This window comes from Crocodylus porosus, unplaced genomic scaffold (assembly GCF_001723895.1).
Source record: "Crocodylus porosus isolate Cpor-Errol unplaced genomic scaffold, CroPor_comp1, whole genome shotgun sequence".
Classification (NCBI taxonomy): Eukaryota; Metazoa; Chordata; order Crocodylia; family Crocodylidae; genus Crocodylus; species Crocodylus porosus.
Window position 1 is genome coordinate 206,354,510 of NW_017728886.1, and position 17,324 is coordinate 206,371,833.

General features: G+C 41.1%; 1 protein-coding gene across 1 annotated transcript in view; it reads left to right on the plus strand.

Moving 5' to 3' along the window:
- The window catches only part of RAB2A (RAB2A, member RAS oncogene family), a 74,784-nt gene that overhangs the window by 40,197 nt on the left and 17,263 nt on the right, over positions 1–17,324 (plus strand). The window contains exons 6-7 of the mRNA XM_019543090.1: positions 7,036–7,118; positions 11,301–11,393. Of these exons, the coding sequence (XP_019398635.1) occupies positions 7,036–7,118; positions 11,301–11,393 (176 nt within the window). The remainder of the gene's footprint in view (positions 1–7,035; positions 7,119–11,300; positions 11,394–17,324) is intronic.

Below are 17,324 nucleotides of genomic sequence, written 5' to 3' on the forward strand. Positions count from 1 at the left end.
ACTTGCCAGCTTTACGGCGGATGGTGAAGGTGATCAGCTCGTGGTCACTGTCACCCAGCTTCCCATCGATCACTAGGTCGCCGATTAGGTCGTCTAAAGGATAGATTGCTGTTTAGATTTAACCTTTTGTTTGAAGCTGCAAGAGAAGCTAGGCATCACTTTCAAGAAACTGAAAGGGCTAGAATCTCTTTCCCAGTCCAGTCTAGCCAAATGTTAGGATTACCTGCAATAGGTAGAGAGAGGCATTAATGTGCAGAAAGAGCTGTGGTTATTAAATTTTGTAGATGCAATGCACAAATATTTTTGGCTGACACAATTCATACTTTTTAAGGAGTTGTTAGTAGTACAAGTGCTGCACACTGACAGTGACTAAAAGGATAACCAATTTTATTTCTAGCTGGAGATGGTTCAGGGCTATGCAACCCATGAGTTTAAACAGCTGTGCTGCCTGGTTGTCATTTCCCCCATGATGGTATGTAAAGTTGAGGAATCCAAAGCCATCTACTCTGATAAGAAGTTGTAGTCTTTGTAGGGAGGTCCAGCACTTATTACTAGTTAAGATGCTTCTTGGTAGAGTACATGTTGAGGGATAGTTTTCCCTATGATGACTTTTGGCAGTACCAAATGCACTTGATTTTTTTTTAAAAAACCAAAATAACATATTCTGGTAGCCTGGAATGCAAAATAAGCAGGAAAGAAACCCTCTTCCAAGCTTTAAAAAGACATGCTGAATTTCTAATATTCAGTTTTATTCTAGTTTGGTAATCAGTCTGGTCATAACTGAGTGAAGATCTTTTGGTCATCATATCTCTTCATTTGTTGATTATTTTTTCTTGTCCATGAGGTACTTCTCACTTGGAAGTTAACAATATATTTCATTTTAAGATTTTTTGGTTTTGGGTTTTTTTGTTTTTACTTGCAAACTAGTTGTGTCCTGTGTCTCCTTTCTTTCACTTCCTGTCTTGCTGGGCTGTGAGTGGCCAGGTCTGTGGGTCCCCCAGGGTCAGGAGAAGCAGCCAAGATCTGACTGGAGTGTGCAGAGTCTGAGTGTAGAGAAGCAGGAGGCCTGTCTGGGGAACTGAGTTAGATCCAGAGGGTCAGGAGGCTAGCCAGATCATGTAATCAGGAGACAAAACAGAGTTGGGTCAGGGAGCCAAGGAGTTAGGCTGAGTCTAACTCAGATCTGGAGGATCTGTTGGAGAGCCAAAGGTGCAGCAGCCTGCAAGGGTCAGCCTTGTTGCCCAGACGCTTCCTCTTCTGGGTCAGGGGTTTATATTGGAATGGGTGAAGAGTCAGCTGACCCTGGCTGGCCTCTCCTGTGTATGTGTGTCTGATGTGTAGACTTATGTATCTATATAGATGTCCGTATAATTGAGATCTTTTATGGAACTTCTAGCTTGTTTTGGCAGTCATATAGATCACCAGCATGTATGCAGGACTCTGTAGCTTGAGGCCCATTGCCCCATTGAATTACTGTTTGATTCACTTTTGAACCTGGGCACCTGCAGGATTGTGGCTAAATTTTCTGGCCTGGGAAGTTTTTAGTGTAGTTCTGCTTTACAGGTTTTAGTGGTTAGGGAAAAGTGAAGCTAATAGCTGGACAGTGGGAAAATTTAGCTCGGGGGATGGGATTAGACCCAGGGGCAGGCAAAATATGGCTTGCGGGCAGATCCAGCCCACCAGACCATTCTATCCAGCTTGCAGGGCACCTACAAAGTTTAGAAAATTAATGTGCATCTGCTGCGGGCTCTCTGTCAAAGATGACAGGACCCAGGGGAAGGCAGCAAGAGTCGGGAGAAAAGCCAGCCGGGCCACGCTCCACCACTAGCCCTCCCCCCCCATCCGGAAGTGTCTGCCTGCGGCTGCTTTCCCTACATGCAACTGCTCCAGCACCACGTGGCCCCAGCTGCATCACTGGACCATAGGAGCAGGGGTGCACCAGTACCCCAGGTCTGGGAAGGGTGGGTGGGTGTCTGTGTGTGCATTGAAGGAGGGGGAGAGAGAGAAAGACAATGAGGCAAGCACACTGTGTGCGTGTGTGCGCACGCATGTAATGAGGCAAGCACACTGCGTGTGTGTGCATGTGTGTGCGCATGTGTGTAGTGAGGCAAGTGCACGCTGCGTGTGTGTGGTCATAGGGCAAGCCCCATGAGCATCCCCCACCATACACATTCACCCATGCAACCTCTTGCACTGTCACTCACACAGCCTGGCCACCCTCCCTGCACACGCATCCCCCCACAAACCCATATCCACACACGTCCACATGCTCCCTCACCCACACCTATCCACCTCCACATTCTCCATCACATACCCACACACCCACAGCCCCCCACAAACCTATACCCATCCCCTATCCCCCCACAGTTTACAAGAGTAAGACTTCATTTTAAGCTATTGTGCGATCACCTCTATGAACACTATACAGAAGATTTTTTTTTAAATCAAATTAATGAATGTTGTAGATGTTTGCTTTTTAGAATATAATTTGGTATTTTTCTGGTTCCGAGATGGCAAAACCTCTTGCTGAAGGAGTACTTCCGGGGCAAAGGGGAGGGACTTCAGGTGGCAAAGGTCGGGAGGTAGGGGTGGGACTTCTGGTCCCAAGATGGCAACCAAGGGGTGGGGCACCTGTCAAGGGGTGGGACTACTCATGCAGCCCTCAGCAGCTTGCCCTAACTCAGTAAGCAGCCCTCCACCCAAAACAGTTGCCCGCCCCTGGATTGGACAAACCTTCACCATATCCACAGCTATAAGGCTAATATTAGGTTTGCCACTTCAGGTTGTACACCCACCATGCAACTTGTTCAAGGACCAACATCTGAACTAGGAGTGTTAACAACAGAAATGTGGTCTGTATTTCCCATTGCTGTACAAAACTATCTTGAGAGCCTTTATCGTTGTGGCTGTGACTGACTGAACACTACTATTGTTTAAAAACTGTCTTTACTCATACTTAAGATATTCTGTAATTTTTACTATTCATTGTTCCTCTGTCTGTCAACAATAAAAATAAACCAAGCCTCTACTTAAATTATGACTTTAGGTAAGAGAAGAGAGGAAATTACTTCTTTTGACCCTTCATAGATTTCATAACCTAAAAGAAAGCTAAAATTAATACTGCAGATAACAGTGAGAGCTTTATAGGAGCTTGGGTCTCAACAATATTCATTATTTCATATATAATGATTTCAATAAGTTTAAGTAGTAATCAGCAGCTGAAGCAGGTTGAACCCAACTTAATTTTTCATTCTTTTATTAATGATCTGGCCTGGGATTTTTGTGCTTTGGGGTTGGTCGTGCTGTTTACATCAGAACTGGCACCTGTTCTGGCTCTGAGAAGAAAAGCTAGTCTTTGAGTTATCATTGAAATGACTATGGCCACGTATTCCTGAAGACTGATCTCTTCAAGCCAGGTTTCTAGAATGTGTGAGGTAGAGGACATCCACCTGAGTGCAGTCTTGTCTGCGCTACTTCAGTAGTGGTTCAGAAGCACCCCGGTGCGGCACACTGTGCTGCTCAGAAGAGTGTTGCTGCATTAATGCAGTACTGGCCACTCACTAGTACATTTTTGCACTAAGGTAGCTACATTATTTCTGCATCAGGTGTGGCATTGGCATGGTGTACATGACTGAAGCGCTTCCTGACACGGTACTAAGATGGTGTAGACATACCCTTTGGTTTTTGTTAAAGGCTTGCTATATTTTTAACACTGATATTTTTTGGCTCTCATGGTTTCACAGGTGAGGCCTGTTTCATATTTATGAGCATAAGGGTTTGCCTTGATTTGACTAGCTTGATTCAATTCTGGTTATAAATAAGGCTTTAATCATTCTTTCAACCTGTGGTTTTCCTACAGTTTTTGGCATATATTGATAATACTTCATTGTAAATAGTTGGCTCAAAAATACATACTATGAAGAAACTAAATACTTCAGTTTACAAGGGTTAGAGGTCTGCTGCAGCCACTTTTTACATCTATTCCATACATAAGAAAATAATCTAGTTTTAATTTTATATTGAGCTCCCATGTTGCTACCTTAATAAATGTCACTCTTGGCAGCATGAGTAGCTAAATTCTAATTGGTCCCTCTAGACCAGACTTGCAAAGCAGTAACATGATTTTTTAATAAAGGTATGAAATAATGTGTTTAAGGTTATTGGGAGAATTTAAAGCTTATTTTATGGCTGATCATGAATGTCAACCCCCTCCCCTTTGTTTTTTCCCTCGTGATTTCAGGACATTTTAGTGTGTGTTAGATGAACAAGGGGTTAACATGCAAAATTATTTTCTTAAAATATCTAGAGCATATTTGATACATTTTTGCATTTTCCTGGCATGGTGATCTCCTTTTGAAATGTATTCTGTTGACTGTTAATTTGTTTTTGCAGTATAGTATTACACTCTATATTTTTGTAATAAAAATAATTTCTATTTTCTAGTTTTATAGACAAATTTTAATCGAATAAATAGCAGAGAGCCAATGACATGTTAAACTTGCATTTAAGGTCTCCTATATGGAAACTCTTTTATTAATTGTGTTTTATTTAGATACTGCCATGATGTGGAGAATTGTGACTGTATATCTGAGGGCATGCTTGATTGAAATGCTAATAGTAGCACTCAGACAAGTGCTACAAAGTGGGCTGTACATTTACTTAATACATGAGGACTGTACATTTACTTAATACATGCTACAAATGGCAAAATAATGACTTTATGGCTTCCCCCCTCCCCATCCCAAAAGTTGTGGTTAAAAAAAAAAAAACAAAACCAAAAACATTTCCTCATGGGGACACCGAAAACTTCAATTCTTTTTCAATCAAAAATCCATGCACAGGACATGCATAGAATCATATATGTATATAGAGCCTGTAGTCAAATTGTGGGTCACCCCAGGCATGACAAAGGGTCTGCTATTTGTGGTGAAAGGAAGCTCAGTGGAATTTATCATTGGGACAAATGGGGAGTCTTAGTGTAGTTTGTAGAAATACCCAAACTTGTTCAGGCTAGCATATGTTAGCTCAATAGCTCCAGTAATCTGGCAATACTAACTCTTCTGTTGGGAGTACATGTCTTTCTTGTGTTTTACTCTGAGTGTATTGGAGATCTATTTACTCCATTATTACCCCTTATGCAAACACTTATTTTTTTGTGCAGTTATGAGTTTTCAACATTGAGATGTAAGGCTACATCTGCTCTTTAGCATACACAACTTTCTTCTTACTTTTTTACAGTATTTGAAAGGTGGTGTTGGGTTCATTTAGCACCGGGCGATGACCTAGAATTTGGTGTGTCGTCATTATGCCAAACAAGTGTTTACATTGATTGTGTGTGTATACATGCACACCTGCATTCCTTTAACTTTAAGTAGGTCATAATATGGTTCTTGAAATTTTAAGATACTGTAAGTTATTCCAAAAGGTCATAAAGCTTTTTTTTTTGTTTTTTTGGGTTTTTTTGTTTAAACTGTATGCAGTATGGCAAAGCATGTATCATTCTGCTACTCTTTGAAAAAGGAGACATGGGTTAAGTTACTCCTCCTAGTGAATTCTTCTCCTGGATTCAAGAAGGATTTCCTTGGAATAAAACTTGTTTTCATATAGAATGAGACAAAATTCCCTGCACAATATTCAGGCTTGCTTGAAACCTTTTTCTGGATTAGGTACTACCTCTTTAATTTTTTTTCTGGTTTCATTTCTAAAAATCCTTTATAATCTTATATATTGTGCAAGTAACAATCTCCCTAGAGGATCCTCTCTCTAAGTGTTAGCATCTTCTGATCCTGCTAAGTGGCATCTTCTGATGTTGCTAAAAATCATGCATGTAGTATATAGCTTTGTGTTGGAATGAATGTTTTGCATCTTAGTACTTAGTACCATGGTTGTCAGATGATGGTGAGCACTTCTCCCAGGAAGTGAGGAAAGAGAGGTGAGGGTCTGCCTCTTTATATTTTTGAAGAACTGCATATTAGTTGGGCCTACTTCTGTCTGTTGAGCTGCTTTGTTATATAAATGTTGCTCTTATTCACTGTATGATTTATCATTAGGTCTGTTGTTCTGCACTGTTATAAATGCAGAAATGGGTATTTTTTAGTAGAATTAATACTGAGACTTTTTTTGTTTCAAGACCTGCGTGGCAACATTTCCAAGGAGTTAGGAATATTTTGGGTTGAGTAAAGAAAAGGGAAAGAACAAACTGATGTGTCTTTTGATGTGACCGTGAACATGAATCAGTGGAACACATCCTTGCTGAGAGATTTTTAACAGATTTTGTTTTTTCCAACAAAAAATAAATTGCCTATGTATACAGGATCTGTGGAGTTTGTTTCACCAGTGGGTATGAAGATGACTTTTATATCCTGTTGCCATTTGACAAGAAGCATACATCAAGTACAGAGGAAATTGATTCACTGTAGAGCAGAATTATATAAAATTGAATTCAGAACCATTTTCTGTTTTTCATAATAAAATGATTACTGAAAGAATTCCATTTGAAGACTGTTGAAAGCTGGCTGCAGTTTATGATATAACGGATAAAATCTTCATCCTTGGCCTTCCAACAACCTTTACACCAGCAGATGGTGGGCGTAAAGATGTCATTCATCATTTATTTACAATGGGCTTTATTTATTCTAGTGTCAACAGCTGCCCCAGGGAGCGGGTTATTGAATTCAAATGTGAAGCTCTGGGTTATTTGCTTCCTTTCAAATTTGTCTTCAGAGCTTAGTTGCTAGGAGTCCATTCTGTGCTCTAATAATGATTCATGTATTGTGAAGCCATTCAGTAAATTGGGTTGTCAGGGATTGCCAAAAAAGGTTTAGAGGTCTTGTTCCTGACTTTTTTTTTTTTCTTTTTTTTTTTTTTAATGGCACTATGCTGTAGTCATCTTATGTGCCCCCTTTTGCCAGAAGTAGTGAGATTTCCTTTCTTCAGTCCCCTTTACCTCCAAACAACCTCTATACAAGTAGTAAGTTTTCATGTCTCTTCAAAAAGAATAATTTCAATAAATGAAATAACTTTGTTTTCCTACAGGCAGGGCAGGAGTCCTTCCGTTCCATCACAAGGTCATACTACAGAGGGGCAGCAGGGGCGTTACTAGTGTATGACATTACAAGGTGAGAAACTTGATATAGGACGTCTGAAATATTATAGAGATTTCAAACTTCAGTGTAGGGGTTTTTTTTTTTTCTATAGGAGCATTCCTAAGATCAGTAAGTAAATCAACTCATAGAAAAACTAGGTGAAGTGTGTGTTAATGAGTTTTAAGCGTGTGCTACCTGGATTAAATTGCTTGATTAAAGGTGCATGCGAAACCATAGACCACGTGGTCCTTAACATTCGTTTTTTTTCCCCTCAGTAAACAGACACTTTTCATAATCTTGCATACATCTGAATTGTTAAATATTCTAATTCATTGCTTTGTTATTAATGTCCAGTTTATTTTTGAGTGCATACTTTAAACAAGAATTCATAATAGATATTATGACAAAAGAATGATGTTTTTACCACTTGTTCTGTAGCTTCCATTTGAACACTGGCAACGCTTTACTTGATTCCCATTCAGCAGATAACTCAACCCCATACTTTGCTGACATAGTTGTTGACAAACTGACATTACTTCATTGCATAGTATCTTAGATTGCATATGTGTGCTTTTATATGAGATTTCTGGGTTTTTTTATGGCATTCCTGGACCCAGACTGATAGCAAACCCATAGTAGTTCAGTGGTGTTTTGTATTACATAGTGCAACACTTTTACCTGAGGGTGCCTGTAGATGAACTAATGCCTTAGAGCAGACTTGATTAATTAAGTCTGCTGTAGCATGGTAATTATCATGCTCCCCCCAGCCTTCGTGTCTTATGTATCAGCATCCCCGCACTTCAAAATGGTGGTAGGGGTGCTTGAACTAAAGCTTGTTAAACAAGCTTTGGCTCAAGCACCCCCACTGCCATTTTGAAACAGAGACACTGATACATGAGACGCTGTGACGCTTTAATTGGAGCAGTTCTCAGCTGCTCTAATTAAAGACCCCCTGTCCCCCAATCCCTTGAACATGTGTAAAACTGCCCTATGATAGTAGAAAAAATATATCAAATTGCTTGAGAATGAGTTTCTTGTTATGTAACTAATGACTCTGTCATGTTGGGAACAGGCAGGGATCAGCATTATGGGTCTGCTTTCCAACTGAATTCTGGCACTTTTTAACTTAGTACTTAACCATGCAATTGTATTGGCTTTTTAAATAGAGAGTTCCAAGCATATTTTTCTTTTTAAATAAAAAATAAGGGGGAAAAACATGGAAAAGTCCTTTTTCCTGATTTGGCTTGCAATGCATAAGCAAATAGCATATCTAATTTCTATAATTTGTAAAACTCATTGGAGGCCAGAGAGAGAGAATATTCATTCTCAAGCAATTTGATACATTTTTTTATTTTATATAAAAAAAAATAAAGTATCAAATTGCTTGAGAATGAGTTTGTTACGTAACTAAGGACTGTGTCATATTGGGAACAGGCTATAGATATGGAGGGGGGAAAGAAGGAGAGGGATAAAAAAATACCAACTGCAGTGTGCAGTAGACTATTCTTTGTACTGTACAACATCTATGAATTCCAGACTGTTGCATATTCACAGTTTCAGGGTGCACTCTTTACTGTACATTGTTCACACTTTATAAACTCCCAAAGTCAAAAATACACAGTTGCGATGTCTTTCCAAGGGGTCATACTCTTAATGAAGCAAAACCAGTTTCGTCAGAACTTTCAAAAACACTTCAAGGAGTCCTTTTCTGTGATAGGTTTCATCCTTGAATCCCAACTGTAGAATCGCGCTCAAAAATGTATATATTTTTATAACAGAAGAGATCTGTGTGTAAAATGTCTTTGTATGAGAAGAGTCTCAATTCAAGAAGAGAAGAGTCACCAGAAGATTTGTCACATAGGCCCCTGGCAGGCATTAATTTAAATGAGCAGTGGCGCACATTCAAGACCTGGCCTGACAGGATGTGTAATTTTGGGTATCTGAGATGAAACTTCTAAGTTCCCATTGCACACCTGGGCTTTTACAGTCGCATCATACAGCTTGCTATTAGTCCCTGCTCACAACATTGGGCTTCGCAGTGCAGTTTTAACATGCTATACATTCAAATTAAAGCACCATACAAACCAATCACAAAGATGTTCCTTTAAATGTGGAATATCTTTATGGCTAGGTTCTCATTTTTTATTGCAAGATAAATTGATTGAATGTGTGGTACATTAGCATTTATTGCACAATTAACGTATTAATTGCATGATCCACGTAATGTCTGCCAGAAGCCTTACACCATAAGTAGTGGAAACTTTTTTTTGTCAAGATTCTAAAATAATATTTCTTTTTAAGGAGAAATCGACCTTGCCTAAAATGTGAATGTTTCAGGAAGACGGATCACCTGAAAATGGGGGATTAGAAAAATGGTTTCCACTATAGCAGCGGACCTTTTTTCTCAACGTTTTTTGTACCAGGACCTGTTTGTAAACATCAATGGCCAGTCCCAACCCAGTGCCCCTCACTCCCGAACCCCAGCCCTCCAGTATGTGGGGCATGATTGGGGTGGACAGGGGATGTCTGTGGAGCCTGGGGGACCCCAAGCAGCCCCTTGCAGGCTGGAACTTTGACAGCTTGCAAGGAAAAAGCCACAGTTTCCCACGCTTCTTTAAAAGGGAATTAATTTTTAAAGTTCGATCCATTTTTACAGTTTGTCCACAACCCTTTCATATATTCTTGCGACGCACATTTGGCTCACAACCCACAAGTTGAGAGAGACTGCACTGTAGTACTGTTATAGAATGATCTTTGTTATAGTACTGTTTATCCACTATATGAATGTGATTTTAAATTTAGGATATTTAGAAAGATTCTTATTACATGCAAAGACTTTTTGTTTGTTCTTAATGAAGTGGTATTGCTTGAAATCTGTTTGGTGTCCCATGAAATCAAAAAACGGTTTGTGGTAATGAAATTTTAGACTTGCATGGTAACAAACTTGCTCATTTTAAAATTAAGTCAACAACCTACAGTGTCTTATTTCCCTGTTCGTTGCTGTTTGTCTGCCTGTTCCCTATCCCTGTTACCAGCAGATATCTTTCAGTTGTGAGAGCTGATCTTACTGAGTAATGAGCAGAGATCCTTGAAATCTGTTTCCTGCGGAAAACCACAGAATTTGTCTTTTGTCCTCTCCCCACCGCTGATTGTTAGTTGGGCCCCATTGGCCTCGTGCCTCACTTCTTATTGACAGGAGGCAAATACCATGTTTCTGCCTCTCACCAATTAGTGGCAAAGCATTGGGCTGATAGGAGAGGGGAGTGCAGCAAGAAGAGAATAAAAGTACTGATACCCTGTGTGTTTCTCACTTCTGCTGTGCTTTTAGTAAGACCCTATGCATTTTATTTATCATGGAAAAGCACAGCTTTGGGGGGGTGGGCAGGGGTTTAAGAGATTTTTGCTCTTTTTTCCTGGTGGAAAACTAGGATCCCTGGTTATGAGCTAGAAGTCTAGCTGCTGAGAAGCACTAACTTCTAGGAAGGACTCTGAGCCCTGGATTTTGCAGGCTAATTCTCTCTGCAATCAAAGGTTTAAGAATAAGATACTACAAAAAACCCCTCAAAGCTGAACTTGAGACATTATCTTTGTAGATAGCTTCACTTATATCCCTGATCAGTGTCCGTCTCTCATTTGCCTTTAAACTGGTAACATCCCAGCAGGCAGAGGGGAGATTGGCAGTAAAAGCTTTATGAACTGAATAGCTAAGAAAAGGAAGTGTGAGAGATGACAAATGCTGCTTTTTATAGCAAAATGAAAAGTAAGCAGCAATCTACAATATATAGTAAAATTCAAACAGGAATTCTTCATTAAGTTAAATATACAAATAATAGCACTGTCTGCTGTCTACTATAATCTTGCATAATAAACTCAGCCATATATCAGCATCAGAATCCAAAACCAAATGCCAAAAAGTGTTGTACTACAGGCATATTCCACCACTTACTCAAATTGAGAGTCTTGAGTTCACTGAAATCAATCAAAACTTTTCAGTTAATTTGAAGTAAGGGTTTTAATTCTCTGTCTGATGTTGCCAGTTGTATGAGACCTGATTTATACTTCCCAAGTACTGGCTTCCATGTGAACTTAAATGTAAAAACCTACCAAAAAGCAGATGACAAAGGACAGGAATGCATGTGTTATAACATTTGACAAATGGTTCTTTTTGAAGCATAGCTCTTAGTTTTCATTTTTGCTCATACTTGCTCTTATCAGGAGGGACACGTTCAACCATTTGACAACCTGGTTAGAAGATGCTCGCCAGCATTCCAACTCCAACATGGTCATTATGCTTATTGGAAATAAAAGGTAACAATAATCCTTTATGAAATGCAGAAGCCTGCAAGTTTAAGTTCTAAATTTTTATTGCTTAGTGGTTTGGATAATATTTTATGTTCATCAAAGACTAAAAATTATTTTCCAAAAATTATGTAAATGTAATCAACATCATACATGATTTAACTATGTACATGCATGCTTCATCAAGATAATTCAGGGATTTTAATTAAAAAGACAATATTCTATTATATATTTGGTTTTAATATGTTTAGTTTCTGCATTTTCAGTTTATACAGTTTTTCACTGATAAATTCCCTGATCTTTTTTTAAGTTATTTGCTTTTTACTGATTTTTACACTTGTTTTTACTGATTTATACCCATTTTTCAGTTTACTCAATTTTACCAGATACAGTAAAATCCCTGTCAACTGGCATGAGTGGGGAATGGCTGGGGGTGCCAGAAAGCTAAAAGTGCTGGTTCCCTGAGTGTGGGGAGAGTGGCTGGAGCCACTGCCTTGGGGGATAGGGCTTCCAGCTCTGACTCCAGGTGGGGCCGCAGGAGTCACTTCCATGGCAGGTGGGTCCCAGCTGCACCCCTGCAGCTGTGGCCCTGCCCCAGGCACTGGGAGCTGGGAGCCATGCTGGGGGGTCAGGCAGGAGAGTCTGGCCCTGCTCCTTATGGCGGGCACTGCACCAGGCTGCTCCGCACTTGCCCATGGGGCTGGAGCCACTGCCCAGGGGCACAGGGCTCCTAGCTCTGACCCCGATGGGGTGGGAGAGGTCAGGATCAGGTCTCCCCTTCCCCCACTTCTGCATTTTTGGCTGTGCACCACTCCCACCAGCCATGCCATGTGCAGACAGGTGGTGTTGTCTGCTCCCAGGGCTGCTGCAGCAGGGTTTGGGGTGAGTGGGGATAAACAGTGCCCCAGGAGGTTTGGGGTGAAGCACTGCCCAGCAGCTGCAGGCAGCCAGCATTGGCGGCTCCTGGGGCTGCTGCAGCAGGGGTTGGGGTGAGCGGGGACAAGCTGCGCTGCTCCCCATGCCTCCTGGGGCTCCGCTTGTTCCCACTCACCCCAGCCCCTGCTGCAGTGGCCCTCAGACCAGCCAACTCCAGCTACGGAGGGAACTGTAAGACAGTGGGTGCAGGGCAGGGGCGTTGTGGCTATTGCTGCTATATGCACCCTGGGAGGGCTGGGGGGCTGCACTGGCCTCTTCCAGGGGGCATGTGCCCCTGGATCTGCATGCTGGACAAAAGAAGGCTGCTGCCTGCCCAGAGCACCAGGAAGAACCCGGTGTTGAGGCCAGCAGCGGCAGCCTGTTCACGTCCTGTGTGCAAATCTGGGGACATGTGCCCTGTGGAAAGGGTGTGACACAACCCCACAGCCTGCAGCCCCCCCAGGGTGCACATAGGAGCAAGAGCTGTACCCCCCACCCCACACCCACTGGCAGTTCCCTCTGCTTTGCTCCCTGCTGCAGCCCCAGAAGCAGCTGACGGGCTGCGCTGTGCCCCTTCCCTGGTCTGAGCCTTACTCCCTCCCTCCCTTACCGCTGTGCCCAATTTCAAACCAATTTCAACCCAGTTTTTGTTTGGAAAATAAACTGAAAAATTCCTGGATTTTTTTTAAATAAAAACTGAAAACATGGAACACTAAATGTTACACTGTGTGTATTAAGTTCTGAACAGACGTAACATTAGAAGCATTTTGGAGGGTGAGCAGACTGATATACACTATGAAGCACTCCCCAAAAAAACCTAAAACCCCTGGGAGAAGCAACAACTATTTAGAAATGCTTCAAAATGAAGTGCTTCCTGTTGCATGTGTACCGGGGGGGAGGGGTCTTGGTCTTCTGGCAGCCTCCTTTGGGGGAAGAGGGAGCAGAACTGTGGAGGCCATGCTGCTACATGCAGTTTATACATTTGTGTATATTTATTGGATACTAGTTTCTCCAGGTCGTGGAGGGAAAAAAACCTTTTTTCTCCTTCACTGTTTCTTCAAAACGCATTCTAGTAAATGACATTGTGTGATTTTTTTTTTTTTTTTTTTAAAAGTGCTGCATATTTTTAGTACTACCAAAATAATGTCTAGACGTGGCCTATCTGATCTACAAATGTTACATTTTGCACAAGGTATGATCCTTTTAAAATCTGTGAAGTAAATATGCTGATAAAAAAAAAAATCAGAGGGGAGCCAAATGTTAAAAGTCCCATGGGGTTCTCAAAACATGGGAACAACAGGACCCCATGTTAATTGGCTCCCCCTGCCCTCAGCACTTGAAAGAGCATGCCAGGAGCTGGGGGGAGCACTTCCCAGCCCCAGACTCTTTTTAAAGTTCTCTTTTTTAAAGACTCTTTTTAAAGTGTGGGCAGAGAGCTGACACTTCAGAGGGCTTGCAGGCAGTCCCGGACCAGAAAACAGCTCCCTGGTCCCAAGCTGCTAGCACACCAGAAAATTTAAAGTGCTGCTTGCAAGATGCCCCAGGTTGGCAAGGGGTGACTGGGCAAGGGAGGGCATTGCCACCCCCTCCCAAATTGCCCCATTCCTGTAGCAATATAGCAGCAATGGGAACAGGACTGCAATTCAAGCTTTTCTGGGCAGAAAAGACTCGCTAGGATAGGGAGGAGAGGTTCTGCCACCTTGCTGCCATGTCTGCCTTACTCCATTGATACTTGATCAGCAGAGGCAGGGCAGCCTGCAAGTCTCCCTGACAGTTCCAGGCTGGTCAAGCTGTCAGAGGCAGCTGGTCTCCCTCCCACCCTCTCCCATAGCAGGGAAACCAGAGCACTGTGGGATAGTGGAGGGTCTAAGATGGTAATTCTCATCCAGAGTGGCACAGCATCCTGGGGTACCATGAAGTCCTTTCAAGGGTGCTGCACAGTGCTACCAACAAACATAATTCACAAGATAAACCTAGAGATTCAAACAGGAATCTAGAGTGTTAAGTGCATTCTGACCTGTTGTGGTCTTTCTGAGCAGTCAGCAGCAGAAGAATTGTTCTATTTGTTTTTTTGGCTACAGAAAAATAATGGAAAATTTGTTTTCTGCACATTTTCTGGGGGTGCTTTGAGTCTATCAAAGGGTGCCATCACAACAAAGACATTGCAGTTTGAAGTAGCAATCTCTTTGCCATTTTTGTGACAGACAAGCCACTTTTATCATGAGACATATATCTATAGCTGTCTGTATTTATATCTATAACTTCCATATCAGTTCAACTTTTAACATATGCTGAAATAAAGTAGTTGTAAAATTTGCCAAAAGTTTCATATTGCATATGATCTAAAAAATAATTGTGTAGCTTACAGGAAGAAGGCTAATTAATCAAACTTGCAACAGTTGAAGATGAATGAGATATAAAAGTAGAACTTGCTTTACTTAAATGAGATTTTGATAAATAACTGAAGTGGTTATACTTCTTACACTGCTGTAAGATGATAAAAAATGACACTGAAGGAAATTGCATATTTTGTGGCAAATTAAGCATTCATTTTGTGTACATTGGATATTAGTACGATATCAGTTTGTCTATTTCCTATTTCTCTTTGTCCCAAGCTAGAAAGGAACCCCCAGTGCTCTTCCTGAGGGGAGAGGAGGATGTTTTTTCTCTTTGCTGTTAAGCGATAATGAACATTTTGAATGTATTTGTTTGGAATTCTGAAAAATATGCATGCTATAACACAGGACTGAGTATGCGATCCATTGGTTTTCATTCTGAAGTCATTTATGTCAAGCCCTAGAACTCTAGTTGTTTAAATACAATTTTCATTTTACAGATTGCATAACTTTTTAGAATGATATTTTTCTGCTAAATCAAAAACAGGTTTTTCTCAAAAACCAAACCTTCACTTTTTTTAGAATTCTAGTCTTTAAAGCAAATGATATAACAATGACAGTGTATTAATCACAGTAATTTTTATCTGTCAAAGTTCTTGTAGCTGGGAAAATTACTTGAGGTAGAAAAAAGAGAAGAACAGGTACTTATGTCAGAAATACAGATAATGCCTTCTACTGGTATAATAGCATATTCCACAAAGCGCAGTTGAAGTCTCTTTCTCTCCAGTGAGGACATCTTCTCACATATATCACATCCCTTAATAAAATGTGCACCTTATTTTTGGAAGACAGAATAGAATGTAGGGAGTGGGGGAAAAGGATTTTTCTGGAGTCATGGCCAATTGCGTGACATAGAATAAGTCCTGGAAACAGTGTGTAGCCTCAGGACCTTTTAACTGTGGCAGAATCTTTCTTGTGGTGCCACACTGTCTCCAGGAGGACTTTGTTGAACAGAATTAAGCCTCTTGCAAAAGGCAAACTCAAGACTGTTACTTCTTTACTGTAAATCACTGGTTTTGAACCTTTTTTTCCTTTGCAGACCCCTAACAAATTTTAAATGGAGGTGCCAGGCCCCTTTGAATTTTAAGTGTGGCTATTCATATACCTTTGATTGATCATGGTCATCTTTCACAGACCCCTTAGAGTAGGAGTTGTCAACCAGGGATATGCATACCCCTGGGGGTACTTCAAAAAGTCCCAGGAGGTATGGAGGGACAGAAAGCCACCTCCTTCCTGCCACTCTGCATCCGGCCACTTGCCACCTCCCCCCCCACACTTACTAAAAGGGGCGCTGCCAGGGGTATACTTATTTAAAAAGGTTGAAAACCCCTGCCTTAGAGTAGTCTGCAGACCCCCAGGGGTCCACAGATCACAGGTTGAGAACCACTGCTGTGTAAATGGTGTCATTTTCCACATCACAAGCCTCATCAAAATAGTGCCAACAGCTCACTTGTGGCTTTGGACACAAGGTACAGTGTTCAGCCAAGAGCTACAGGTATGAGAGGGTTAACACAAGATTCCACCCCATTGGCTTGCTGAGCAGATGCAAGTATCAGCCATCTTGGTCACTATGTGACATGCAGTGTCTCTAGAAGTGCTTCTTTTCCAGTGAAGAAAACAGCTTCCCCACTTAAAGCATATAGTGGGGGTTGGTTTTGGAGGAATTGCCATCCTATGACCCCAGCTGACTTCCTGCCCTTTGGGTGGGGGGCTAGACTCGATGATCTTCTGAGGTCCCTTCCAGCCCTAATGTCTATGAAATTTACTCCAATATAAGATTACACTGAATATAAGACTACCTCCCCTATAATTAGATTCTATATATGGAAGAATTATAAGCTTTCTATATATTTTCCAGGTATAGAACCTAATTATTGGAAGTTTGCCTTAAATTTGTCCCTCTACCATTGCTACATCAGGGAAAATAGATCAAGTGGGAGGGGGAGTCAGGCAGCCCTCTTGCCATCAGTATGTTTTCCCAGTATGGGACACGTTTTGCTAACTGTTGGCTGCATTTAATCAGCTTCATAGTTGGTTTCTGTTAGTGAGCACATGCTGCTTTGGCAGCAGTTTAATGATAGACGTTGAATTTAATGAGATTTTTCTTGTTTGCAAATATAAGACACGGGCTTTTTCCCCGTGCTGACTGGGTGGATGGGGAACCTCATCTTGCATCTCAGGAAATATGGTATATGCTACTAACAGTTTTGTATTGCTAATTTTAAAAATTGCTTTGAAAATTGTGAAGGATCCTTAACACTATAGTTCAGGATTATTTCATTGCTGTTTTATTGTAAACTGTAAAACTTACGTAATGGACAGAGCCTATTGGGTACTTTGTCATATTTACAATGACAGTAACAAAACAGGAAAGATGCTTATGTTTAATCTTCCTCTTCCCTGGTGCCCCCTCCCCCCCACACTTGCACATACACACACAATGTAACTTTTTGTTTACTCACAAACTTTGTCTTTCAGTGTGGGATTACTACATACAAAATAAGAAACAAAACTTATTATTCTTTAAAAAAACCAGAAGTTTAATCTATTGACTTACACTCAGTAAGTTTTTAAACTGATAATAGCATATTAACCAGGAAAGATAGCTGATTCTAATAGGTATCATCCG